This window comes from Crocuta crocuta, unplaced genomic scaffold, assembly GCF_008692635.1.
Source record: "Crocuta crocuta isolate KB4526 unplaced genomic scaffold, BGI_CrCroc_1.0 scaffold433, whole genome shotgun sequence".
NCBI lineage: Eukaryota > Metazoa > Chordata > Mammalia > Carnivora > Hyaenidae > Crocuta > Crocuta crocuta.
Window position 1 is genome coordinate 3,201,709 of NW_027530001.1, and position 26,993 is coordinate 3,228,701.

The 26,993-nt window shown below is 42.2% G+C and overlaps 1 protein-coding gene across 1 annotated transcript in view; it reads right to left on the minus strand.

Moving 5' to 3' along the window:
* Window positions 1-26,993, minus strand: part of NCEH1 (neutral cholesterol ester hydrolase 1) — a 53,871-nt gene that overhangs the window by 13,822 nt on the left and 13,056 nt on the right. Inside the window, exons 2-3 of the mRNA XM_077763680.1 lie at window positions 8,006-8,234; window positions 6,091-6,160 (exon numbers count right to left, since the gene is read on the minus strand). Of these exons, the coding sequence (XP_077619806.1) occupies window positions 6,091-6,160; window positions 8,006-8,234 (299 nt within the window). The remainder of the gene's footprint in view (window positions 1-6,090; window positions 6,161-8,005; window positions 8,235-26,993) is intronic.

Sequence of the window (26,993 nt, forward strand, 5' to 3'; positions counted from 1 at the left end):
CCTCTGTGTTTTTCCTAGTATCTTATTTGTACAACTATTTACTGAGATGTGTGTTGGTTGTACTGAGCCTCCTAAAAGCACTCTGATTTTGTCAACTTGTACTCATCTAATTTTATGGATTAAAAACAAAAAAAGCATAAAAATCCCCTTCCTTATAACTTGGTTAGCAGCAAACTAAGATAAGTACTCCAGCTTCTTTTCTGTCTTCATTAATGACATTCTTCACAGCTCTGTAAGGTTTTAAGTTGCTCTGTGCCCAATGCCACCTGACATTTGGGGGAATGTGACTACGCCTCCATCTACATAAAATAGAGAGTCTGAGTGTAGTAAAGATTTAATTAAAAGCAAAACACAACTTAAAAACAGTTTTCCATACACAAAAAAAGCGATGTAAATGCCTTGTAGAATTAATGAATTAAGTAGATTAAATAGAATTTAATTATATGCAACATGCCTACTTTGCTATTATCTTACATTTTATCTTTAAAAAAAAAAAAAAAGATGGGGCACCTGGGTGGCTCTGTGGTGTAAGCATCCAACTCTTGGTTTTTCGGCTCAGGTCACGATCACACAGTTCGTGGGTTCGAGCTCTGTGCTAACAGACAGTATGGAGCCTGCTTGGGATTGTCTCCCCCTCTCTCTCTCTGCCCCTCCCTTGCTCACTCTCTCCTTCTCTATCCAAAATATAAATAAAGATTAAAAAAAAGAAATTTGGGGGCACCTGGGTGGCTTAGTCGGTTAAGCATCCGACTTTCGCTTAGGTCATGATCTCGCGGTTCGTGGGTTCGAGCCCCGCGTCGGGCTCTGTGCTGACTGCCAGCTCAGAGCCTGGAGCCTGTTTCAGTCTCTGTGTCTCCCTCTCTTTCTGACCCTCCTCTGCTCACGCTGTCTCTCTCTCTCCTAGAAAAAAAAATAAATAAAAAAATAAAAAAAAAAAAGAAAGAAATTTGGGGCACCTGAGTGGCTCAGTAGATTGAACTTCTGACTTTGGCTCAGGTCATAATCTCACGGTTTGTGAGTTTGAGCCCCGCATCAGCCTCACTGCTGTCAGTGCAGAGCCCGTTTTGGATCCTCTGTGCCCATCTCACTGCCCCTCCCCTGCTTAAGCTCTCTCTCTCTCAAAAAAATAAGCATTAAAAAAAAACCCAGAAATTAAATCTTCCTTATGTTGGGGCGCCTGGGTGGCTCAGTCGGTTAAGCGTCCGACTTCGGTTCAGGTCATGANAAAAAAAATTTTTTAAATAAATAAATAAAACATAAAAAATTAAAAAAAAATCTTTCTGATGTCTTATGGTTCCAGTACTGTACAGGTAAAAAGGTACAATGTTATAGCTAAAATGCACTATGAAATAGGTTTATGAAACTAGGTTTATGAACATAAATAGGACCTTCCTAGATTATATAAATGAGGATACATCTACGTATCTTACTTACATAAGATGAACTTTTTCATTCACTTAAATACTTGTGTGCAACTAATATGTAAGAACAGCATGGTACTGCAGAAGCAACTGAACAGAGGCAAGGTCTATTTTTATACCTTAAGGCCATTATCTACCTTAGTTGCTGGATCTGTTCCCAGAACTGTGAGCCAGCACCAGCAACATGAACTGAGGCGTTCCAGCTCCTGGTACTCGCCGCCTGGGAGTGATTCCATTACCAGGGCTGCCCCCAACCCTTGCCTATCAGCTTCCTCACGTTATAACCTCCCCCGGGGCCACGCCCCACAGGAAGGTAAGCCTCGCCACCCGACCAACACCTATGGGCCTCAAGGGGCAGGGGTCTCCAGATAGCCTCCCCGCTGGAAGGTGGAATTCCAGGAGAACCAAGGGCCAATCAGCCTCCTTAGACTCTCAAGATCATCCAGCCTTCTTTCTTACTTTCCTTAGTCACAGCCAGAAATCTCTCCATCTGTCTTCTCTCGTGTTTTGTTCCCTTAGCACTCCCTGCTTCCTCCCCTTCCTCCCAAGCCCTCTCTCATTACACCACTCTGGACTCTCATCACCAACTCACTTTGTCTAACTAGATGCTGCTCATTCTTAGGAACTCAATGCAAACATCGCTTTCTTTAAGACATGAATTCTCTGACCCTTCAAACTAGGTAAGATCTTATCTATTTGGTGAGGTACCAGGATTTTGGTATTATTACTATCACAGTTGCTATAATTATTATTCACATTCTTAATACCATTAATAACAAACCCTTTAAACTAGGTAAGACCTTCCCCTATGACCCAGCAATAGCACTGCTAGGAATGTACCCAAGGGATACAGGAGTGCTGATGCATAGGGACACATGGACCCCAATGTTCATAGCAGCACTCTCAACAATAGCCAAATCATGGAAAGAGCCTAAGTGTCCATCAATGGACGAATGGATCAAGAAGATGTGGTTTATCTATACTATGGAATACTACATGGCAATGAGAAAGAATGAAATCTGGCCATGCGTAGCAACATGGATGGACCTTGAGGGTGTTATGCTGAGCGAAACAAGTCAGGCAGAGAAAGGCAGATACCATATGTTGTCACTTATAAGTGGAACAAGAGAAACTTAACAGAGGACCATGGGGAAGGAGAGGGGGAAAAATAGTTGGGGAGAGGGAGGGAGAGGCTCTTGAATACTGAGAACAAACTGAGGGCTGATGGGGGAGGGCACTTGTGGGGATGAGCACTGGGTGTTATATGGAAACCAACTTGACAATAAACTATGAAAGTAAACTAGGTAAGACCTTACCTATTTGATGCCTTCTACTTCACATCACTTACCACAATTTAACCTTACTTGTTTCTTTTATCTAGATTGTAAACCCCACGAGAGCAGGAATTATGATTGCTTTACACTGTTCTGTCAAGCAGAGTGTAACATAGTAGCTGGCACATAACAAATTCAATAACCATTTGTGGAATAGAAGAAAGAGGAAAGAAGTAAGCAGTGAGAAGAAATATGTTGCCAAGTTAGATCACTGACTATACTTTCCAAGAGAAACATCATGGTCACTGACCACATGATGTTGGCCTTCCCTCAACTAGAGCATAGGTTATGTGACTCTTTGTGGGCTAGCTGGCCTGATTCCAACCACCTTAGGTCTTGTTTTCTGCAAAGGAGTGCTGTGAGTTCCAAACATACAGTTGATAAATAAATTTGTAAGTTGGGTCTTTCCATTCTGTGGGCTAGAACATTAATTCTCCAGACTGGTCTAGTGCTTTAGAGTATCTGAAGCCCTCTTATCTCCGTTGTCCAAACTGACACTCATGACAATCCTCTGCAGTCACTGACCTAACTCAAAGTGTGTTTACTTAGCATACACATTCTAAGTCTTGTACTAGGTGATGGGAGCCAAAGGAAAGAAGCCATGATTTCTCTTCCCAGTAGCTCCCATTCTAGATACACGGGAAGGATTCTTAACTTCAGTTTGCACATGACACTAAACGATCTGCTGAGGTCATGCAGTCGTGAGTAACGGGACTTGCCTACTGCTGTGAGATGCCTCCCAGTGACACACTTTGCATACTACACTATATAGATGAGGCACAATGGAGAGTTAAGAGCAGTCCTAGATTTAAAAGAAATCTTAAAAACATCCTATCCATCCGTGTATGTTCTATGACAAGCTTAGACTAGAACACCGATTTTACTTGAGACAGATGATGACAGGCAGAGAAGGGCATGTAGGGAGAACTTAGGCATGTTGTCAAATGCTTATATTGAAGCCCTGGATGATAAGGCCTGTGTGGAGAATCCTCCTGGTGCCAAGTTAAGGAAACCCACTTTCCCTGCTTTTCTCAGGCTTTCGAGGATTTGAGGAGCTGGAGCTATACACGAAACCACTGAAAAGTCCGTGAGGCTGGTTTCTCAGTTCAAAGCTGTAGGGCTGAGCTCCATAGTGGGGCACAGCTACTCAAACAGCTCCTGCTTTTCTCTGGCCAGCTGCCCAAGCTAGATGATACAATCCTTTACTTGAAGGTTCCTACGTTATAAAACTGCACCGAGGGCCCTCGAGTGACCTGGGTGGTGTGTGGAGAGGCCAGGGAAGGCAGGGAGCTATCCAGAGCTGACCAGGAGGGCAAATCTGCTGAGGAGGAGTCACAGCACTCTGTGACTCTAAGTCTTCTGTTCCAGGCTCACAGCTGCCCAAGTGACTTGGGAGACCAGCCCTTCCCAGATCCTGCAGAACAGTTTCTCTTAGGTCTCAGATCTGGAGCAAGGGCACAGAGGGAATGAGCTGTGAATGGAAAAGTAGTGGGAGGAGAGAGGTAGAGGGAAGAAGACAGCTGGATGAGCTCAGGGCCTGGAAAGTGGTTGATGTTAGGGGGCTCCTGGGTGGCTCAGTCAGTTGAGCGTCCGACTTTGGCTCAGGTCATGATCTCACGGTTCGTGGGTTCGAGCTCCGCGTCGGGCTCAGTGCTGACAGCTCAGAGCCTGGAGCCTGTTTCAGATTCTGTGTGTGTGTGTCTCTCTCTCTCTCTGCCCCTCCCTGACTTGTGCTCTATCTCTGTCTTAAACACACACACACACACACACACACACACACACACAAACAGAAGGTGGCTGATGTTAGAAACTTGTCGCTCAGCATTATCAGCTTTCTTCAATATTGGCTTGATATTGGATTAAAAATGTATACGGGCCTCTGGGCTTAATGCCTCACTATTTAAGCAACTAGCCAGCTATGTGGCTTGATGAAGGTTACTTCTTGACTCTTAATTTCCTCATCTATGAGAAAAATATCACAATATTTATCTTGGATGATTTACATGAGAATTAAGCAAGACTCCTTATTTATTCTTCCCATAAATACTTCTTGAATGCTCACTATCTGCCAGAGATGTCCCCAGGCACTAATGATTAACAAGGAACAAAACAGGGGCACCTGGGTGGCTCAGTCAGTTAAGCATCTGACTTCGGTTCAGGTCATGATCTCTCAGTCTGAGTTCGAGCCCCACATGGGGCTCTAAGCTGACAGTTCAGAGCTTAGAGCCTGCTTCAGATTCTGTGTTTCCCTGTCTCTCTGCTCCTCCCCACTCACAGTCTGTCTTTCTCTCAGAAACAAACATTAAAAAAAAATTTTAAGAAATGAACAAAACAGGCAAAAATCCCTAAAATCGCTGTCTTCATGGAACTTAGTCTATTTTAACCTAGGACAATCTATAGATAAGAAGTATTTATTATGTATTAAGTATTTATGATGGTGTGCCAGAGGTTGATAAAAGTTCTGGAGGAAAATAAAACAGAGGAAGAATGGGCTGCAATTTTAAATAGTTAATATCAAGAAAGGCGTTGGTAGAAGGATGACATGTGAACAAGGGTCTGAAGGAGGAAAGACAATGTATGCAGTAGCACCCGCACAATGCCCGCCACAGGACAAGCACCAGGATCTTCATGTTAGTACTATCACCACAATTGCTCTATTAATCATACTCTTATTAATACTATTATAACAATAACTGCATCGACTGAGATTTGTTGAACATATTATATTTCCAAGGTCTGAGTTACAGGACAAACTCCAGCACAATGACTTTTCCAATTCTTAATTGGTTTTTAAATTTTATTTTATTAAAAAAATTTTTTTAACATCTATTCATTTTTGAGAGAGACACAGTATGTGTACAGGGGAGACACAGGGAGAGAGGGAGACACAGAATCTGAAACAGGCTCTAGGCTCTGAGCTGTCAGCACAGAGCCCGATGTGGGGCTCAAACCCATGAACCATAAGACCATGACCCGAGCTGAAGTTGGACGCTTAACCGACTAAACCACCCAGGCACCCCTGTTTTTAAATTTTAAAAGGCAGTAAACAAAATTGCTGTAGATAACTGATTGTATATTTTTCCTCAATTTCCACTAAGTCCTTTTTCAGAAGTTTTCAAAACTAAAATAAAAAGATAATTTGGGGTGTTATAAAAGTAGTTCAAGAAATTCCAAGTTATATCAGAAATCACTGTGTGTGACCTAGGACACATCCCTTCATCTTTCTGGATTTGTATTTTGCACTTTATTTTAGGATTGTAAAATAAAGTAAGTAGATGATTATCTAAGATATCTTCTTAAAAATTATTTTTCTATGACTAATATTAATTACTTACTCAATGGAGACAATGACAGCATTCAATTCTTCAGCCATTGCAGTACACAGTTCATCATAATACCTGATTTCTAAAAGAGACAAAGGAATAATCACTATTAAACAAGTTATTTAACACCTTCAATTCCTAAATTCTGTTAATTGTGGACTGCTCTTAGACTTGGACTTAACTTATTAATAATAAAAAGTGAAGCTGAACATACATATCATGAATAGGGTTACATATACAAATACAAAAATTAAATCTGGTTTCAGATAAAATGCAATTAGTATAAAAAAACAGGAAATCCATATTGGATTACCTTTGAATGCGTTTTTAACTAAGTAGACATCGATTTTGTAATAGGCTATATGAAATGCACCAAATTAATTCTGATTTTGTAGCTCTTCAAACATACATGTTTTGAAAAAACACAGCAGATAAACAGTTACCTCCTTAGAACTATGAAATTTTTAGGTTTTAATACCTTTATTTGCTGCATTTCAATTGAATTCTTCCAATTTGAAGGACAGGTTATTTTGTTAAACCAACAAATAAAAGCTAGAATTTTAGGAAGTCTTAGCATTTCTTAAAAAGAGGATCCAAAGGTTTGCAGTGACAAACAATTAATACTTAAAAATTGAATCCCTTAGCTCTTCTTTCAATAAATTAAGAGATGAATTGTCTACAGAAAGCCAAATGTTACTTTATGCATAGGTTTTCCAAGCCAGTCTTAGAACCAGAAGTTTAGTGACTACATAACCACCTGAAGAGTGCCCACAGCCTGAGCTCTTCCTCTGCCAGGAGTGATCAGTCAAAATTATATAGAAAAGGCCACGGGGACACTTCCTGGTCTCCAGTGGAATGTCTCACTGGGCAAGTGTCCAATACTGTAGAGATCGCAAGCATTTCTGCTACTCATTTTTGTGTTCTCATCCCCTGGCCACGTTAGGGTAACCAAACGTATAGGATTGTACGTATTGCTTTGAGTTTTTGTCCTGTAAGTCCTGTACCCCCAGAAAACCCCTCAGTCCTGGGCAAACCTACATACTCAGTAAACATGCGTTGAAAACTTGAGCAAATCCATTAATCAAAGAATCCATAATGAATATGAAATGGGATTACTAGAAAAAGTTATACTTGTTTGGCCTTTGCCATATTAAAAAAAATGTTATATAAAAACACAAACTAGAACAAGTTGTCATTGCCTTCAAACTAGGGGATGCTAAAAGCTTTGGGCTAAAGACGCCGTAGTAGCTCCATAATTACAGGTAGAGATGAGGCCCTTACTTCCTCCTTGGTATTCTGTCTGTAAGGCTGCTCCACTTGGCTGCCTGCCATTTTGAATGTGTTCTGCTCATGAAAGTTATCCAACACCAAAAAGGATATTCTTGAATTTTGCAACATTATTGCCATTTAATGGTGGTATACCTTTTATGCTTTCATCTTTGGTTTCATAAGCAAATGAAAGATGGGTTAGTTAATGTACGCATTCAGAAACACTTGTCCTTTTCACAGAAAAATGTCTTCAAACACAAGTTGGCAAAAGAGCCGCAGATAATTTCCTCATATCTGGCCCAGTTGAAACTTCACCTTGTTTTGGTGCAGAAAGCTATTATTGCCAGCCCTTCACCTAAGTTAGCCTGCGATTTAGGTCACAGGAAATATTTTCAAAACAGTCTGCCTAAGCAATGGACAAATGGACAAAACCTTTATGTATGTAGGGTAATCAGAGAATTAATCACTCAAACCAGGACCCTTTTAGGTGTGAACATCTGACACTATTAATAATCCTTCTGGGATTATCGAGGGAGCCGAGACTGTTCAGGGGAACCAAGTCAAATGGCCCCTACCCAATACGGAAGTCAAACTCAATCACACATCCCTCCCGGGGCCAACCACAAACCCAAACAACCCAAAGGTGACTGAGACATACTTGCACTGGCCAAAGCCCAGCCTCCTCCATGGATGTAAACAACGCTGCGTTTCAAAGGCTCTTCTGGCTTTGGGGAGCCCTCAAACACTCTGACCTCCACACCGTCAAAGTCAGTGTCGGTCACCTTCACCTGAGGAGATGACCATGCGCTTTTCTTGCCAAAAGAAACGATGATAAAATTCAGTGCGAGCAGGTGATGGCTCAGGCCCAGGTAGTGGATCAGGCTGCTCTGCAGAGCAAGGGAGAGAACACAGAGGGAGAGCATGGTCAACTCTGTCATCACCGGAGCCACACTCACCAACTCGTGGTGTCTGAACTCTGAAAGGTAACAGCCAGTACTCTGGAGGACTCAATGGCCACTTTTAACACAATAACAAATTATATTTACTTTTTGCTTTTAGGGTCTGCAAAGCATTTTCATATGTGAGATCTGATTTTTCAGATCAGCTTGGAGAAGGAAATTGGACAGGTATCATCAGTCCTGTTTTACCAAGAAGGCTTAGAAATTAAACAGGACCATTTGGCTGGATAAGTGATAGCTCTAGTACTTAACACTAAGATTTGTGAACGTTAGGATTCAGTCCTTTTTCTCTTGCTCTCAAGCAGCACATCACACATTCAATAACATACTAGGAATTGAGGAAGAATATTAAATGCAAATAAAAGAGAGAAGTTTTATACTTACTATAAGCATCTTAAGAGTGTTTTGTAGCTTATATACTTAAGTGCGTCTGTTGCTTTGAGAGTAGAAGAAATGAGTGTGTGAGAGGCAAAGAGCAGAGTTAACTCTGGCTCTGGCACTGAGAAGCAGGACACTATAGACATTACCAAGAGCTTTTCAGAAATGTGCAAAGAATATACAGTCTGCCATCACTTTTCCTTTGAACCTGAGGGCACTGAGCTCTGCATTAAACATTTGCAGGAAGCTGTGTGGTTGGTGAAGGAGCAAAGAGAGAAGAGACCTACGCAATCCACCAGCAAAGATCCTACAGAGTATATTCTCCTCTTTCCACTTTAAAAAAAATGTTTATTTATTTATGTTGAGAGAGACAGAGAGAGTGTGAGCAGGGGAGGGGCAGGAGAGAGGGAGAGAGAGAGAATCCCAAGCAGGCTCCATGGCCAGCCTGAGCCCAATGTGGGCCTTGATCCCATGACTGTGGTGGGATCATAACCTGAGCCAAAATCAAGAGTCAGACACTCAACTGACTGAGCACCCAGGCATCCCCCCCAACCTTTCCACTTCTTATACAAGGTCTTCCTACCAAGCATGCTTATAAAACTGACCTTGTGGCAAGACTTAATGGCCACCTTTCAAAGCCAGAGAATTGGAAGCCATGTGGCAGCCAGTGACTAGTCCACCTAGAGAGTTCCAGGAGTGTCAAAAAGTGGCTGGAAACTTTCCTGACACTGGTTTATGAATTTAGATACTGTATCTCCTAGTGGCTCTCTACCCTAGGAAAGGAGGACAGCTAGAGAGTAACAGTGCCCTTCTGGAAAATATGAAACACAATACTGATGATTAGTGAAACATTTCATGCCATCAAAAGATCAAGGAAACAATGTTACTAGTAACAGAAATGAGGACTATATAAAGTCTGTGATGCACCATAATACAGCTTCCCAGCCTGGGCATGCACCACACTGGTGTGCCTTGAAGAAGAGTACAGACTTGCTAGAATACTGATCCCCTCAGATCCTGGCGAGCCATGCTCCTGAGCCATGCTCCATTACCCCAATGTCCCATATAAAGTATTATTATTGTGTACATGTGCCTCGCCATGAGAACACTGCATTATAACACCATTAGCCAAGGTTTATGAAAAATAAGAACAAGAGGCCATTAATCTAGCCATGTAGAGCTATTCCAGTGATTTCATTAATATTTGTTTGCTGGCAATACAGGCAGCAGAGCAAATAATATTAATAAAATAATTTAACTTCTATATGTATCGGTTGTCCAATTTACTGAAAAAGTTAAAACTGATAATGTTCTTTTTTTAAAAGCATATTTATTTTGAGAGAGAACACGCATGTGCGAGTGGAAAAGGGGCAGAGAGAGAGAGAGAGAGAGAATCCCAAGCAGGCGCTATGGTGTCAGAGTAGAGCTCTATGCAGGAAGCAACCTCACAAACTGTGAGAGTATGACCTTAACCAAAATCAAGAGTAGGATGCTTAACTGAGTAGCTTGACTGAGCTACTCAGGTGCCCCCCTACTGATAATGTTCTTGCTATGAAATAAATGTGTGTGATATGAAACAAATTCACACGCACATGGGGTGCCTGGGTGGCTCAGTAGATTAAGCACCCAACTTTGGCTCAGGTCAGGATCTCACAGTTCATGAGTTTGAGCCCTGTGCCCAGCTCTGTGCTGGAAGCTCAGGGCCTGGAGCCTGCTTCAGATTCTGTGTCTCGGAGTCCCTCTCTGCCCCTCCCCCACTCACACTTTGTCTCTCTCTCTCTCTCTTTCAAAAGTAACATTAAAAAATTTTTTTAATTTAAATAAAAAAATTCACATGCACAGAATTCTAACAATTAATTTAAGGTGTTTGGCAAATCGGGAAAGGTAATCATCATTTGAATTTTGTGGTAAAATGTCAGTCTTGCTGGGGGAATACTGATTTCTGCCAGGTAACCAAGAATCACTGCATTCACTAAGATTCTAGAATTCACACAATAAGCCCCTGTCAATATCATTATCAATTAATAGAGAACACACAGGATCCATCCCATTTCTTGCAGGACAAGTAGCTTGACAGGCATGAAATAAGGAAATATGAACAAACCAATGGCAGGCTTGGCTCTGTTACTTTCTGGACTACTTTAAGTTAAATGAAGACTATTGAGTATTTAAGACAAATTATATATGAGTTTCTTCAGTTATAGGAAAGCTGTAAAAGAGGTGAATTGTCTGTCTAAGACAGATTAGATTGCTCATTTTACAGGGAACCCAACTCGGGTTTCCTTTATGCACTGCATGCTCTGAACGCACGCAGTCCTGACTCAATTTGCCCATGCCTTTCCAAAAGTACCTCTACCATGTTAGATCACCCCTATGAACAGAATTTCTCAACAACTATCTGCATTGTTCAACATACTGTCAGGGTGGCAGGGGGGTGGGGCAGGAGAGTTGATTCAAGAAGGGGTAGTTTATAAGGAGAAAAACAGATAAGCAGATGGGAGTGAGAAAGGGTCAGAGACGTGCTAAAATAAAATAAAATTAAAAATAAATAAAGTTTTATTGCATCCTTGAGTTTGTGCAGTGAGATTCAGATCCATCCCCAAAAACATGCTCAAAATAACAAAGTTTTCTGAAACCTCTTTAGAAGTAGCTGGAAAATTCCAGTAGCACAAAGAAAGAGGCCAAGTGTTAACAGCCCCACAGGTTGAGAATTGGCCAATTCCTGGTGAGCTGAAGTCCTTTAGGACAGTGCTACAGATCTTAGAACTTGCCCCCATATCTATTGTAGGATTTAGGAGAGAAATTCTCCCTGAGGAGAAAGGCTTAAGGGTCATTACTCATTACACCTCAGTGGAACCAGACACAACCAAATACGTGGGCCACTGGCTCACCCCCCCCGCCCCCCCGCACCCCCCTAACTAGGTATGATGGCCAAAGATCAAAGGACAAGCAAGAATCAAAGGAAGCCTGGCATCTGGGTGGCTCAGTCGTTAAGCATCTGACTTTGGCTCAGGTCATAATCTCAAGGTTTGTGAGTTCAGTCCCACATCTGGCGAAGAGCACCCCCCCACTTCAGGTGAGCCCTGCTTCTCTCTCACTTTCTCCCTCTCTCTTTCTCTGCCCATCCTGGGATTCTCTCTCTCTGTCCCTAGCTCACTTGAACTCTCTCTCAAAAAATAAATAATAATAATAATCAAAGGAAGCCAAGCAGAACTGTACTCTGTTTCTCAATATACAAGTTAGTTATATTTGTGAATGGGGTTGTTCTGTGTTAAGTCAGTCAACATGTAAATTATGAAATATATCCTAAGGGCAGGGAAGCTTCAGGTGGAGACACAACCTTCTGGAGCTTGGAGAAATAGAAGAGAACCAGGACTTATAAATGAATAGCTGATGTTAACTAAGCAATACAAGTAGTAAGAGAAATCTAGGTACAGAATTACTTCTGTTTGTTCTTCCTGGGATGAAACCCCGTAAGGCTTCTAGCCTAAACTGTGGCTTCATGGAAGCTGAAGCATGGGTAGCAAAGAAAAGGGTAGGAAACCAAGATGTAAAAGTATTGGGCAAGTGCTATAATTCAGATACATATAGGAAGTCAGGTAAATAAGGGAAGCGAAGGCAGAGGGAGCATGGAAATAAAAGGCTAAATCTAAGAGGCATTGAGAGCAGGCACCAAAGTCAACAGCACAGACTCCAGACATAGAGTGCCTGGGTGCAAAGCCCAGCTTTTCCACTTACCAGTGGTAGGATCTTGGGCATGTTACTAAACTTCTCTGTGTCTTGATTTCTCATCTAAAGACAGACATAGTGGGGGAGAGGGGAAGGGGGGTGATGGGCATGGAGGAGGGCACTTGTTGGGATGAGCACTGGGTGTTATATGGAAACCAACTTGACAAGAAACTATGAAAGAAAAAAAAGACAGAAATAATAGTACTAACTACTTCAAAAGATTGTTGCGAAGCTTAAAAAAGGCACAAACACCTAGAGTAGCACCACATACTAAGCTTTATATGGGTTAATTGTTATTATTATACCCCTAATTCAGCAGGTCACTACATGAAGAAATGTGAGCCTAGGGACAGGCCAGGGTTTCTAGGGAAGCTGAGACTATCATTCCTCCTATTATATACATTCGTTATGAGGACCACACTGATGACCAAGTTCTGAAATTATTATGGGTCTGTAAAATAATTATCTCTAAAAAGCTCATTTGTATGCTCATGTCACAGGGGAAGGGGAAGCTGGGGGAAAGCTTTCCAGTACACTGATACTACCAATGCATCAATAACTCAGCCTGGGTTTCAATTTCAAGATGAACCAACCACATTAAATACTTAAAACATCTATTGTAATTCACTACCTGCCTCATTTCCCATATTTGAAGGTTTAAATGCTAGGTCAGTCCTTCTCCAACTTTGCTAGTGATTGGCCATTTAATCCTGTCAAAGAGCTTTTAAATTTTCCTATCCAGATTCTGTTCAGTTTCCTGCCTATTATAGGGAAAAAAAAATTCATGGAATATCTGCATGAAAATTTATGGTTATATTTTTTAAACACTGTAAAGTTTCAGTCTACTTTTAAATGCAGATTTTTACTGACATGCAAATTATATGCCTCACATTTAAGCCCCCTGTAGGGATCACATGTGATTCACTAATACAGAACTTTTGTTCTACAGAAAAATACAATATCTGTGGCAAGAAACTACCAAAGGTCAGATTACTACATACTTCAACAAGTATTAATTAGGCACTTACTATACGTAAAGACTCTGCTACATCCTCTAAGAATGCAAAGGTCAGTGCAAGATGGACTGAGAACTTAAGTAGTTAAGAATTGAAATCTTGACTGATTTTCTCCCGTTCCCCAAATTTCCATCTCTCCTTAAGCTTTCACAGTTCTCTGAACTTTCTTTAAGACTTTAACTTTTAAGAAAAATCCTCTGATTTTAAAGCATTGATTTTGTTTTTTAAGTTGCAGACAAAATAGAACATGTCTGCAGGTCAGATCGAGACAAAGGACCACCAGACACAAGTTCCTATGTAGAGGTGATCCGGGCTGACTGAAGGTACAGCTGGAAAGACGGCAGCAGATTAATGCCCTTACGTATAGGCTCTTGTTGTCAGTGGTGAAACAGCAAAGATATTTGGACACTTTATTTTTTAAAGATTTTATTTTTAAGTCATCTCCATACCTCACATGGGGCTCAAACTCAATCCCAAGATCAGGAGTCATATGCTCCCCTGACTGAACCAGCCAGGCACCCTGGACACTTTTTTTGTAATGAGACTATACTTTGGGAAGAATTTCAGCTGTGGTATAGATAATACATTGGTGAGAAAAGAGACTGGAAGGCAGAGGTAACAGCTGTAAGAATCTGACAGCTGTCCACTGGAGAGAAAAATGAAGGTCTGCCCCTGGAGAATACAGAGGAGGAAATTATAACAAAGAGATCGCTGAGGTCGAGTTGCTGGGCCTTGGTAATTGCTCACAGAATGGAGGGACTGGGATCAGGTAGGCATGCAGGCGAATTCAAGATACTGGAGGGTCTTTAACTTGGGGTATGAGAAACAGACAATACAGGCAGAATAGTCAGGGAAGGTAAGAGAAGTTCCATGTCAGAATCATTACATTTAAAGCCAGTGGAACATCTAGGCAGATGGAAAGATATAGTCAGAGATCGAAGGGGCTGAGGCCTGGAGGAAGGACTTAGAAGTAACTGTTAATACCTCAGACAACCTACAAATATGCCAAAATGGGAACGGCCTAGGGATGTTCACAGCAGATGATTATGATAGGATACAGAAACTTCAAAAATAGAGATGTGGTACCTTAAAGGACAAAGGTATGTGACCCAACCTAGAAGACAAGAGACAGAGGCTGTCCAAAGAGGCTGCCTGAGCACACAGTATCAGCTGAGCTGAAGTGAGTTTTAATGGGTGCTCAGTTGGCTGGAGACGGGGAGAGGCATGCAGATTATTTGTGGCTGTGGGGCAGGCATCCATGCTTCAGTCTCTTGCCCACCACCCACACTTTCATTATCACTTGCCTCTAGCAGGGGTGGAAAGGCATCGAAGTCTTCTTTCCTAGTTCCACCCAGATTACAAGGATAAACATATTCCCTCTCTTGCTGGGGCTAGAACTCCATTTCAACCCAACACTGATAAAAGGACAGGGCTGTCTGAACACCATTCCTGGGAGGCGTTAAGCCATGCGGTAAATTCTACCAGCGAGCGAAAGTCAGTTTTGCGGAGGGAAAGCAGTAATTGTAAAGCTGAATAAAATAAAGACTGAAATCTTGGGAAGACCATCACTTAACACAGACAGTAGGCAGGAGAGAAAAGAACCAATCATTAAAAGATCACCCCACTCCCCTGCAAAAAAGAGGAAGAATGTATTACTACCATGGCAAGAGAAACAAGAGACTGGATAAGTTAAGGGGAAAGAGAGTTTCAAGAATAGAACAAGTTGTTAAATGCCTGCAGAAAAGTCAAGTAGATCACGGGTGCTGGCAGTGGGGTCATGGGATCATCGGTGAACCTAACAAGTACAGTTTAGTCAGAGATATGGGGCTGGGAGCCAGAATGTACTGGGTTGCGAAGCGAGTGGGAATGAAGAGATAGAGATAGTGAAGGCGGAGGAGTACTCTCAATGTAGAGATTCGGGAAGCAGACGGACAATAAAAGGGCTGAGGGTGAGTAAACAAAACCTGTTTTGTTTGGTTTTAGATGAGAGAGACTTGAGCCTCGTTGTAGGGAAAGGTCCTGTGAATAAGGAAAGACAAATGTTACACAGGAGGGGGAAAAATGACAAGTGAATCGAGACCCTAGAGGAAGAAGAAAGGATCTGGGAAAGAAATGGAAGGGTTGGCCTTGGGAGAGGGCATAGCGGGTGAGCTTAGAGTAGGCAGGGAAGGAAGTGGAGATAAATCTCTAAATGGAAGTTCACTTCTGTTGAGATTGATTCTGTCTTTACCCCAAAGAAGACAAAGGCTTGTCACAGACCAACCTCTTTGAAGGCAACTCATTATAGCCTGGCTCGCAGCCCTGGTAAAACAGGCCTTTCTGGGTTCACCAATGACCTACCCACTTGACCTCTCTGTAGGCATTTAACAATACTTTGCTCTTCTGTGACACTCTCTTCCCCCCTTAACGTCTCCAATATCTTGTCTTTCTTACCACACTAATAATGAACTGACATCAGGTCAGTAGCTTGAAATTGGCCATGATGGTAATATGCACATCATAAAAATCAGCAATAGCTACAAGTCATGGTCCCCTCACTTCCAGACCTCCCTCCATCTCACTCCTCCCTCCATCCCACTCCACTGCCTCTACTTCACCCCTTCTCCTTCCCTACTCATCCAGAGTAGAGCACAGTGTTTTACGGTGTGGACTATGAGGTCAGTTGGCCAGGGTTCAATCCTGGCTCTGACACTTAATAGTTGGGTGATTCTGAACAAGTCACCAAACCTCAGTCTGCCTCAGTTTCTTTACCTGTAAAATTGAGAGTGATCATAATATCTACTCTATAGTGCCTTTTAAAGGATAGCTGGCATGATACTTAGAATATAAGTGCTCATAAAGTTGCCTCTTTTTATTTGCTCAGGTCAGGCCTTCACAGCATTCAGTTTGTCATATAATGTAGCCTTGCTACAGCAGCTTGGAAGAGCCAGGCTAAATTACCAGCTGCGTGTTCCTAAACGGGGTGATATACAAGGACTTCAAGGAGCAGGGCTCTCTAATTGATATAAACCCCATCCTCAATGCTTACAAGAAAAGGCTATGATGAATCAGCTCTCATTATCCCTGCCTTGAAATTCGTTGGACAAGGGAAGAAAGGGTTAAGGAAAAATGACTAAGAAGGGCACAGACTTTGCAGAGAGACAAGTCCTGGCTCTCTCATTTATTAGCCATACGACCTGGACAAGCTTCCTGAGTTCTCTGGGCCACAGTTGCTCAGATAAAAAGAGGGGGAAGTACACGTAAGGAGTAGATCTACATTACCTATTGTTATTCCCTCTCTCTGGGGGTTCTGAATTGACAGAAGCCTTGCTTAGGCCTTTGGCAGAACCCCATCTGGCTAAGGATCCTTCCTACATCTGACCTTCCTCTCATTTCTCTCATTTCTTTTACTCAGCATTATTTTTGTAAAAAATAACCACCAACAACAAAAAAACCAAACAAGCAAGAAAAAACAAAACAAAAAAAACAAAAACAACTTTTGTCTCACATTCTGAGAGTAGGCATGGACCCAAAGAGTTCAGTTTGGGGCCCAGCTATACTCTTTCCATATAGCAAAACACTGGCTCAAGAGAATTATTAAGCGAACCTGTGAGTACAAATATAATTATGTAACAGCAGGATTCTCTGATGAGAAAATTTCAAATTGGCTTAGTGTCACATCCAAGGATTTCATTACAGGCTACAACGCAAAACTGCGGAGAGTCTCACTGCTAATCTCAGTGAGCAAGGTAATCTAGAACTGCAGGATCCGACACACCAACCTGTTCCCCCTAAAACCTTCACTTTGTTCTCACATTCCCAGAGTTGTAATTCAATCTGGGGGAGCACAAAAAAGGACAGGCTTGTTGTCTCTTTCCAGTTCCTAAAACATTGTTTCTTTTTTACTACAACACAGAAGACAAACATTTCTTTTTTAAAAACACTCTTTTAATGTTTATTTTATTTTGAGAGAGAGAGAGACAGAGACAGAGTGTGAGCGGGGGAGGGGCAGAGGGAGAGGAAGACACAGAATCCGAAGCAGGCTCCAGGCTCTGAGCTGTCAGTACAGAGCCCGGCGCCGGGCTTGAACCCACGAACCATGAGATCATGGCCTGAGCTGAAGTCAGAGCTTAACCTTCTGAACCACCCAGGTGCCCCAAGACAAATAGCTCTATGTTGTAAAAGCACTTGCTTAGCTCCAAAAGCCTCCTATATTCTTTCCGGGTATGTCAAGGGGAATAAGAGCTCACATGTATGGATGTTTGCTCTCTGCCAGTCACTGTTCTCAGTGTGGGGGAGTCTCAGACCAAGTGTGGTCCAGTGAGTCACCCAAGGTCACACAGGCAAGAAGTGGTGGGCTGGATTTGAACCCAAGCATTCTGCTACCAGAACTCTTAACCTCCAGAACTGTCAACGGACATATGTGAGTCAATGTAGCTTCCAACCCATATGATAAAACCGGAAGATTTTACATCTGAATGAATGTTTAGCCTCCATAAAACACAAAAGGAAACTCAGCCCAAGGTCAGCTGCTCTAGCACAGTCGAGCTTTGACCCCTTGGGCAGAAGAGACACCCCTATCTTCCCTTTTCCTCCTCCAGCTCTTCCTCGCTGGCATATTTCTTTCCTAACACCTCTTTCTAGCTCACTCTTCTTTGCCTTCCACACACATGCTCATGATAGTTGACATGAGACTTTAAAAAATCACTTTGGGTTCTTTTTTATTCACAGTTCTGTTATCTATTATAGCAGTAACTAACTGTGAGCTCCTTGGGACAAGGTCTGAGTCTTGGGGATCAAATTTCTTTTTCCCAGGGCTTCATGTCCAGCTGGTCATAAACAAATGTCCTTCCTGAGGCTACTCATGCTGCTAAAAGCCTCCCTTGACTGCCAGGACAAGAGGCATTTGTTTTCATTGGAGTGTTCCAAACAGCAGCTGACTAAAGGCAACACAAAAGAACTAAACTTCGAAACAAAACCTCCCACACTCCCTTCTGCTATATGGCAATTCGGAGCTTGAAGTCACGGCCCCTGCTTGACTTCACAAGTGTGTTACACAGGACACTCCAGAAGCTGGGGTCATCTTCTGCTTTATGGAAAGTGCGGCCAGCAGCACATTAGACGTGACCTTTCAAGGCAGTTCCTTAAATGGCATGTAAATTCAAAAGATACAAGTCAAATGATTTTTATAGGTATCTACAGATGTCTGAAGGGTCAGATTCAGATGATGATTATAATAAATTAATACCCCTTTGGGCACATTCAGAATGTGATTATAATAAATTAATGCATGCTCTATGAAAAATGTAAATTATAAAAATGATAATACCCTTTTGTACAATGCTTTACAGCTTATGGCCGTTTGAACTTTCACCGCTTTGAATCTCACAAGGACCTGTGAAATAGGAAAAGTAGGTATTATGTTCATTTTATGCTCATTTGAGGCTTAAAGAAGTTAAAAGCCTTCACTGGGATTTTATAAAGCTCAAAGTGACAAAGCGAGTAGTAGAAGCCAAAGCCCAACTGCCTGACCCATCATTCTCAATGTTATTACTCAGAGCTGAGACAAAGATCACTAATCAAACCATTACTCTTGTATCACACAGGTTTTGAATACTTAAGAGTGAAAGGTTTAAAATCAGGGTGGGAAAGGGAAGTAGGTCCTGAAAAGTATCCCAAACTCTACTCTGCCACAGGCATATTTGCCAGCAGACCTGCTAGGCTGGTTTGCAGCCAACGTAAATAGTGTCTAAGAAAACCAAGGTCAGTACAGAAGCTTTATAGCAATTGGGATTTCTACAGCCGGCAGTTTCAAGTTAAGGTCGTTCAGTCACTCCTTGGGCCAGGTGTCCCAGAGGCTCAAGAAGGCAGGCACAGGCCACTGTGATAGAATGTGGAGTCGCTAATAATGGAGGTTTTACATCTACCCCAGAAGAAGCTTCTCTTTAAAAAAAATTTTTTAACATTTATTTATTTTTGAGAGACTGAGGGTGACAGAGAACGAGTAGGGGAGGGGCAGAGAGAGAGGGAGACAGAATCTGAAGCAGGTTCCAGGCTCTGAGCCGTCAGCACAGAGCCTAATGCGGGGCTCGAACCCACGAACTGTAAGATCATGACCTGAGCTGAAGTTGGACGCTTAACCGACTGTGCCACCCAGGCGCCCCAAAGCTTGTCTTTTTTACAGACTCAGGAAACAAGAAAAATTAACTCCTTACACACAGTTAGTCAAGTTCCACAATCACAACAAATAATCTAATGTATTTAACACCTAAAATCTTAGGTTGAAATAAAAACATCTACACACCAGATAACTAGATGTATAGGTTAGATATCCTACTATATGGAAAAGGGTATAGATCTAGCTTTCATCCACTTGTTCAGCAAGCATTTAATGTTTACTGTGTTCCAGACACCAAGACTGGTAGAGAGACAAGGGGAAATACAAAGATAGAATGGAAGCTATAAGGTGGATAAGGTGTGTATATATAATGCAATGCAGTAGTGTGATAAGTCTCCAACAGTGTGATAAATACAGGAGATACATATACAGAGAAAGAAGTAACAACTTCCACCCAGAGGCATTTGCAGCGTGTTTGCAGCACAGAAGACACTGGAGCTGTGTCTCTAAGAACAAACAATACTTTGCCAGGAGAAAAGGGGAGAACATCCCACCCAGTGGAATAATATGGGAACACACAAAGGTACAGAAGAGAAAGGCTTATTGGAAAGTTGGGATGGACTACTGTTCTGTGGCCCTGAGAAGAACAGGGTTGGCCCTGTATTTTAATGTGCTGATATAGTCTTTTTTTTTAAATTTTTTAATGTTTTATTTATTTTTGAGAGAGAGATAGAGAGAGGGAGAGAGGGAGACACAGAATCTGAAGCAGGCTCCAGCCTCTGAGCTGTCAGCACAGAGCCTGATGCAGGGCTCGAACCCACGAGAGATCATGACCTGAGCTGAAGTCGGACACTTAACTGACTGAACCACCCAGGTGCCCCAAAATTTACATTTTTAAGAGGTTTTTAATAACTAGTTCTCTTATCTCTCTTTTTTTAATGTTTATTTACTTTTGAGAAAGAGACAGCATGAGTGGAGGAGGGGCAGAGAGAGAGGAAGACACAGAATCAGAAGCAGGCTTGAGAGTCCCTGCTGTCAGCACAGAGCCTGACATGGGGCTTGAACTCAGGAACTGTGAGATCATGACTTGAGCTGAAGTCAGACACTCAACCAACTGAGCCACCCAGGTGCCCCTCTCTTATTTCTATTATCTCCATTAAATAATCATACAAGTTGTCTAGTCCAAGACTTCAAAGGGTGGTTCCACAGACTGGCATCTAAATGCAAGTTCTTGGGCCAACTCTCCCCATTAAATTAGTAACTCTGGGGGTGGGCCTTAAGAATCTCTCCAGGTAGTTCTTTTCCATGTTAAAGTAGGGAAATGCTGGTCTAGTTCAAAGCGTAAAACAGTGTTTCATTAGGCAGGTTTTGTTATGGGTTTTTTGTTTGGTTTTGTCTTCAATGGTAGCTCTACACCCAACGTAGGGCCTGAACCCACGACCCTGAGATCAAGAGTCGCATGCTCTACGGACTGAGCCAGACAGGTGCCCTCTCAGCCAGGTGCCTCTAGACAGTTTTATTGTTACTGATTTTCTTTGCAAAGGAACGGGTGAACACATGTGAGACAACCTTGCTAAGATCAGGGCTTGCAAGGCACCGTAGAAGGGAAGAAGGAGCTCCGCTGGCCTCCCTCAAGACTGAATGGTCCCTTTTACCCTTCGAGACACCCTCCAGCGGCCCCTGTTCTGCAGAGAACAGAGCTCTTTGCTCTCGGCCAGGCGCTCAGTGACGACGTGGCTGGAACGCATCTCCACTGCTGCCTCTGTCCTTTCTCCGTGGGAGGTTCGCCCTGCGTCTGTCTCCCCCGTGAGCTCTGGGCGCAGAAACGCGGCGGGGCCACCCCGGTCCCCGAGCACCGATGCGGGCGCGCAGTGGGTGCGCAGCCAGGAACTGCTGCGGAGAGGGCGCGAGGTGGCCTGGAAGCCGTGGGGAGAGGGGGCAGGGGAGNGCTCCTCCCTCTCGCTCGCTCTGCCGGCCCCTCCACCCCGCCGCGCCCCCCCAGCAGCTGGGAGGCCGGTGCCACCCTTCACCTTCAACTCGCCCTCCAACGTAGCCGACCCAGGGAGCAGGGACCCCAGGAGGCGGCAGAGGTAATGCGTGAAGGAGGCGCGAGGAGGGGGGACTGAGAGCACATTGGTCACTTGTCAGAGGAGCCTGGACCCCCGGGCAGAGAGTGCACCGAAGTCTAAAAGTGCCTTTAGTGTGAGCCCCTCACCGCGCTCTGAAATGCCCAGTCCTTGCCCTCAAAGCTGCAGAAGCGGCGTGATCAGAAGGAAGCCAAATTTAATGAGGAATTTCAGATTCTGGGAAAGAAGTCCAATGACATCTCTAAGATCCTGTCAAAATCCATGAGCTCACCGAGGATGGAGGGATCCGCGTGGACCTTACAGGCTGGGGAGCTGACAAGGTGGGGGCCGGAGGAGAAAGAGAAAGAAGATGAGGCGGAGTCTAATGATGAGGGTCCACACTCTGAAGTGTCTCAAGATGCAGAGAAACAGGAGGGGACGGAAATTGAGGAGAAAGAAAAGAAGCACTAAAATAATTTAAAGCACTGTTGAACTTTAAATTAAAATAACAATAAATAATATAACAATGTGATATAAACAGTAAATATGATATTAAATTAACACTGTGAACCTATTGGGACATTCCTAAAGTATATTAAAGATGAGCAATCAGATCCTGGCCAGCCCCTTAGTTTCAAATTTGATTTTCATTTTGTTTTTGTTTTTAAAATTTATATGTTTATTTTGAGAGAGGGGAAGAGAGAGAGAGCCAGCCCATGAGCAGGGTAGGGAGAGAGAGAATCCCAAGCAGGCTCCATGCTGTTAGTACGGAGCCGATGCAGAGCTCAGTCTCACAAACCAGGAGATCATGAACAGAAAGCTCAACTGACTGAGCCACCCAAGCGTCCCTTGATTTTCATTTTGAACACAATATATCCAAAAATGTTAAAGAAGGAGAAGTTAAACTTGAGAGGATTATTTTCTATGATCTCTTCTAGGAGGATTGGAAATTGGGGTTATAAAGGTTATCACGTAGGTATGAAGTGAAGAATTGCATCTCGAAGCCCTTTCTCTGTGCTATCACACTGCACATGGAATACCCAAGCCCAAACTGAGTGGGCTCTAAATGCTTAATTTTTCAACTCCTTTAGCCCTAAAATTTCCTAGTGCAGAAAAAAAATAACTCAAGAAAAATGCTTTTGTTTTTTTATAATCCAGAGATCATCACCTTTACACTTCAGAAGAGAGAACGCCCGTGTTGGTGATCAGGACCCAACGGTTAGTGAGGCCAGGAAAACCATCGGTCCAGGGGTGTGTCCCCATCTCCAGCTCAGAAGTAGAAAAGGTTTAAGTTTGTCTGCATTAGTTGAGTCTTTGTTATTTTCTCTTGTAAATATAAAGTGGTGGACAATCAAATTATGCTTGAGGATAGACTGGTATATAGCAGTTAAGGATTGTCAGGAAAAACATCTAATTCAAAGATCCTTAGCTTTGGGGAACCTAGGTGGCTCAGTCGGTTAAGCGTCCAACTCTCGGTTTTGACTCAGTTCATGATCTCACAGTTTGTGGATTCGAGCCCCACATCAGGCTCTGTGCTGACAGCAAGGGGCCTGCTTGGAGTTCTCGCTCTGCCCCCCACCCCAAAATAAACAAACATTAAAATTTTTTTTAAATCAGTAAGTTTTAAAAAAATAAAAAGACTCTTAGTTTCTTTTGTGGGTTTTGAATTGGGTGTGACCAGCAATTTACAAAGAAAGATAAGTATAGGGTTATTTACCACTGTGGTGTTAATAAGACCTAGTATCATCAAATATTTTCCTTCTTTCATGCAGTGTATTGGATAAATAAGGTGACTAAGCATATTTTCTTTCTAGTAAAGGTTTGCTGAAAGTTACCATTTTATCATTCTTTTATATCTTAAAATGAATAGAATCATTAAATACAAATGAAGAAGTTATTGCAGAGGCAACAGTTTTTGGTTTGAAGCTAGGTGTGCATCCACACAAGTCATAAGGATGCATTTGTTCACTGCTTCATCTTTAGCACTTAGCACACTGCCTGGCACACAGTATGTATACAACAAACACTTGAATAATGAATGAGTGTCCAAAATCACACTTAGAAGCATATATTTAATGTCTGAAAAAGAAATACAGCGGTGCTCTCCATACATCTGAAACTATTTACTGAGACATGCATTACTACTGTGTCTATTAAAATTACTAAAACTAATTTTACCAAGAACATCAAATCTAGAAAATGTCACAAGACTACAAACAAAATTGGAAACGGGGTACCAAACTGATTATCCAGGTACTCTATTAGCCAAAAAAGCCCACCACCACCAAAAAACAAAAACAAAAACAAAAACCCTAGAAATCTGGGATAGCTAATCAAATAAATCAACTTCTTAGGACAATTAATGATAACTCAATCTAGTTTGGAAATCTGGTGGGTTTCATTGGGAAGTTAAGCCATGTTAACATAAGAAGCCAACCAAACAAATACTGTCTAGTCTACTTGCACGTCTGTCGAGAAATCCCAGTAGTTGGAACTCAGGTTCACGGAGGACCATTAAAGATCCATCCCCCAGGAGCTTATAAAGCACCTCTCTTGACCTAATTCTCTCTAATCTGGGTCTCAGCCCTCATCTGTTCATACATCTTTCCTCACCAAATCCCTTTCTGAAGGACTCAATCCTTACTAACTTATACGTGATGCAAATAAAAGTACAATTTTAACACCTAAAGGGCCTACCTATATACTCTCTCTTTCTGGAAAATTGAAGAAATGGATGGCCAGAGAGATGGGGTGACAATCCCTAACCATCCAGGTCAGTGGATTCCCAGCTACAGGTTTTTCACATCTCTACTGAAAAAGTTCCAATTCATCTCAAAAAGTTTGAGACACTAACTTTTCTATGTCTTTCCCTTCATAGCAAAATTGCTCAACTCTCCTTATTTTTGTTCTTTTAATTCCACCCTCCCACTTTTCTGTTCCATCTGCCTCTCAGACAGAGACCTGGAGTACCCATGTTTCGACAGCTTCTTGCTAAATCATGATGTGCAATTTTGGGGGGCTGTGTCCGCTGACCTGATCCTGAGTGCTCTTTGACATCTCTGGCTTTTTAGGGTTTTGTTGCCTTTTTACATACTTAGGATGTTAGAATGCTAGGCTAACATTAGCTTCCCTCAAGCTGAGTTTTGTAAAACGGTAAGAAGCTTGAGGAGATAATTTGCACAGAGAACAAAGAATGAAGGGTTCTGTGATGCTGTAATTAAATAACCTGGGAAATGCTGCATATTAATTCTTCTCTCAGAGATTCGCAACGCACAACAGCTTTTTAAAACCCTGACAAGTCTTGGAAGTGAGAGAAATTTATTTAACACTGCTTCCTCTTTAATCACCTCACGTCTATTAACATCCCTTAAAACTGCTTTGGGACCGCCTTACCTAGTCCAGTCCTGTTGGTTTACAGATCAAAACTTAAACTGAATTTGAATGATTTAAAATCTCCTTCTATTTGGGGGCCCGAGCCAGGACTCCAACCCAGCTCTGAGTCCCAGGCCAGGGCCTACTTTCTAAGAGTTATTTCTCCTCCACTCGTTCCAATTCTGTCTGGTCTTCAGCATAACTAGTACCCAACCATTTGCCCTGGGATAGACTATAAATGTCACATAGGGTTCCTATGCATGCTTGATCTTACTTCAGCTGGATTCTACATCTAATCAGACTATAGGACTGTGCTGGGTACTCAGTTAACCAGCTTCTATGCAACACTAAATGCTGTGGAACTTAAGTCTTAAACTCATGTTTTCAGGGGCCAGAGCAGCTAATGCAAATGAATATAATAGGTTGTAATATGTCAGGAACTGGTAGGGTTGTGACAAACTGGAGAAACAAGGCCCCAAATAAGGAAGAAGCTGTGCTCTCCCTAGGTGTTTATGTGATATGGAAATTCTGGTCTAGTGTTGCCAAATGATCTGACTTTTCAAGGGAAGTAGAAAGCCCAGATTGTTGTGTGAAAGATCTTGAATTTTAGATGTTGGCAATGAATCTAAAAATATTTAAATTTTTTTTTAATGTTTTATTTATTTCTAGGAGAGAGAGAGAGAGATAGCGTGAGCAGGGGAGGGTCAGAGAGAGAGNGAATCTAAAAATATTTAATACATAACATGGACCAAAGGTAACATATCTGCAAATCAGTCTGACTCTCAGGCTGTTGCTCTGAAAGTCAGAACACATTTTTTCACACAAACAAGATGCCTAATTGACAGTGTTCTAACCCCACACCTGGGTAGCAATAACTAAAACCAAGACTGAAAATTAGAAATATTTGATTTTGAGATTTTATTTTGTATTTTAAATTGAATGATGCATAGAAGCAGTTTAGAGAGCAATGATAATGGACACGGGAATTATGGACAATCTGAGAGCAATGATAATGGACATGGGAATTATGGAGAATCTGAATGGGATTTATGGGTTCTCGAGGACTGCAGACGCTGATGCACTTGTTTTTTTTTTTAATTTCTTTTCCCTTCAAACCAAAAAAATAAAATAAAATTTCCTTTCCCTTCAAAGCACAAATTTTTCCTTATCCTTGATTTGAGTATAGTCCTCTAATGAGAGGTAATTATGGTCATTGCTTGGGGATTACAAAAGAAATGGGGGATAAAGATTAATTTTTCTGAGATAATAAACTGGGCTAAAGTTAGAAGACAAAAGGGAAATATGTTGAAGAAACCACAAAACAATAAGATGTAGTATAAGTATGAAAGAAAGTCCAAGCTGCCTAAGTATTGTCTCCTTCACCACCATCACCACTCCCAAGGACACCAGGAAGTGGGCTATTTATAACTGGGTATTATAATGACAGGTGCCCGGTACTATGCTAAGGGTCATTGGTCCTTCTCCTTGAGGCTGACAGATGTGTTAAACACTCAGAGGATCTCTGGACATTCAGGGCCCTATAACACAAGCAGGGGTGGAGGCTGATAATCCTCACACAAAATGAAAACCAAAGCAATTCCAGAGCAAATAAATGACTTCACCCTTGCAAAGAAGCAGGGGGCTCATATTTATTATCCAACACAGCTACCACTGACTAAAGTATTTCTTTAAAACTGCTTTCAGAGCCTAAGTGTCCATCAACGGACGAATGGATCAAGAAGATGTGGTTTATCTATACCATGGAATACTACATGGCAATGAGAAAGAATGAAATCTGGCCATGTGTAGCAACATGGATGGGCCTTGAGGGTGTTATGCTGAGCGAAATAAGTCAGGCAGAGAAGGACAAAGATCATATGTTTGCATGTACAGGAGGACTGGGAGGAACTTAACGGAGAACCATGGGGGAGGGGAAGGGGGGAAATGGGCATGGAGGCGTGCACTTGTGGGGATGAGCACTGGGGGTTATGTGGAAACCAATTTGACAATAAACTATTTGTAAAATAAA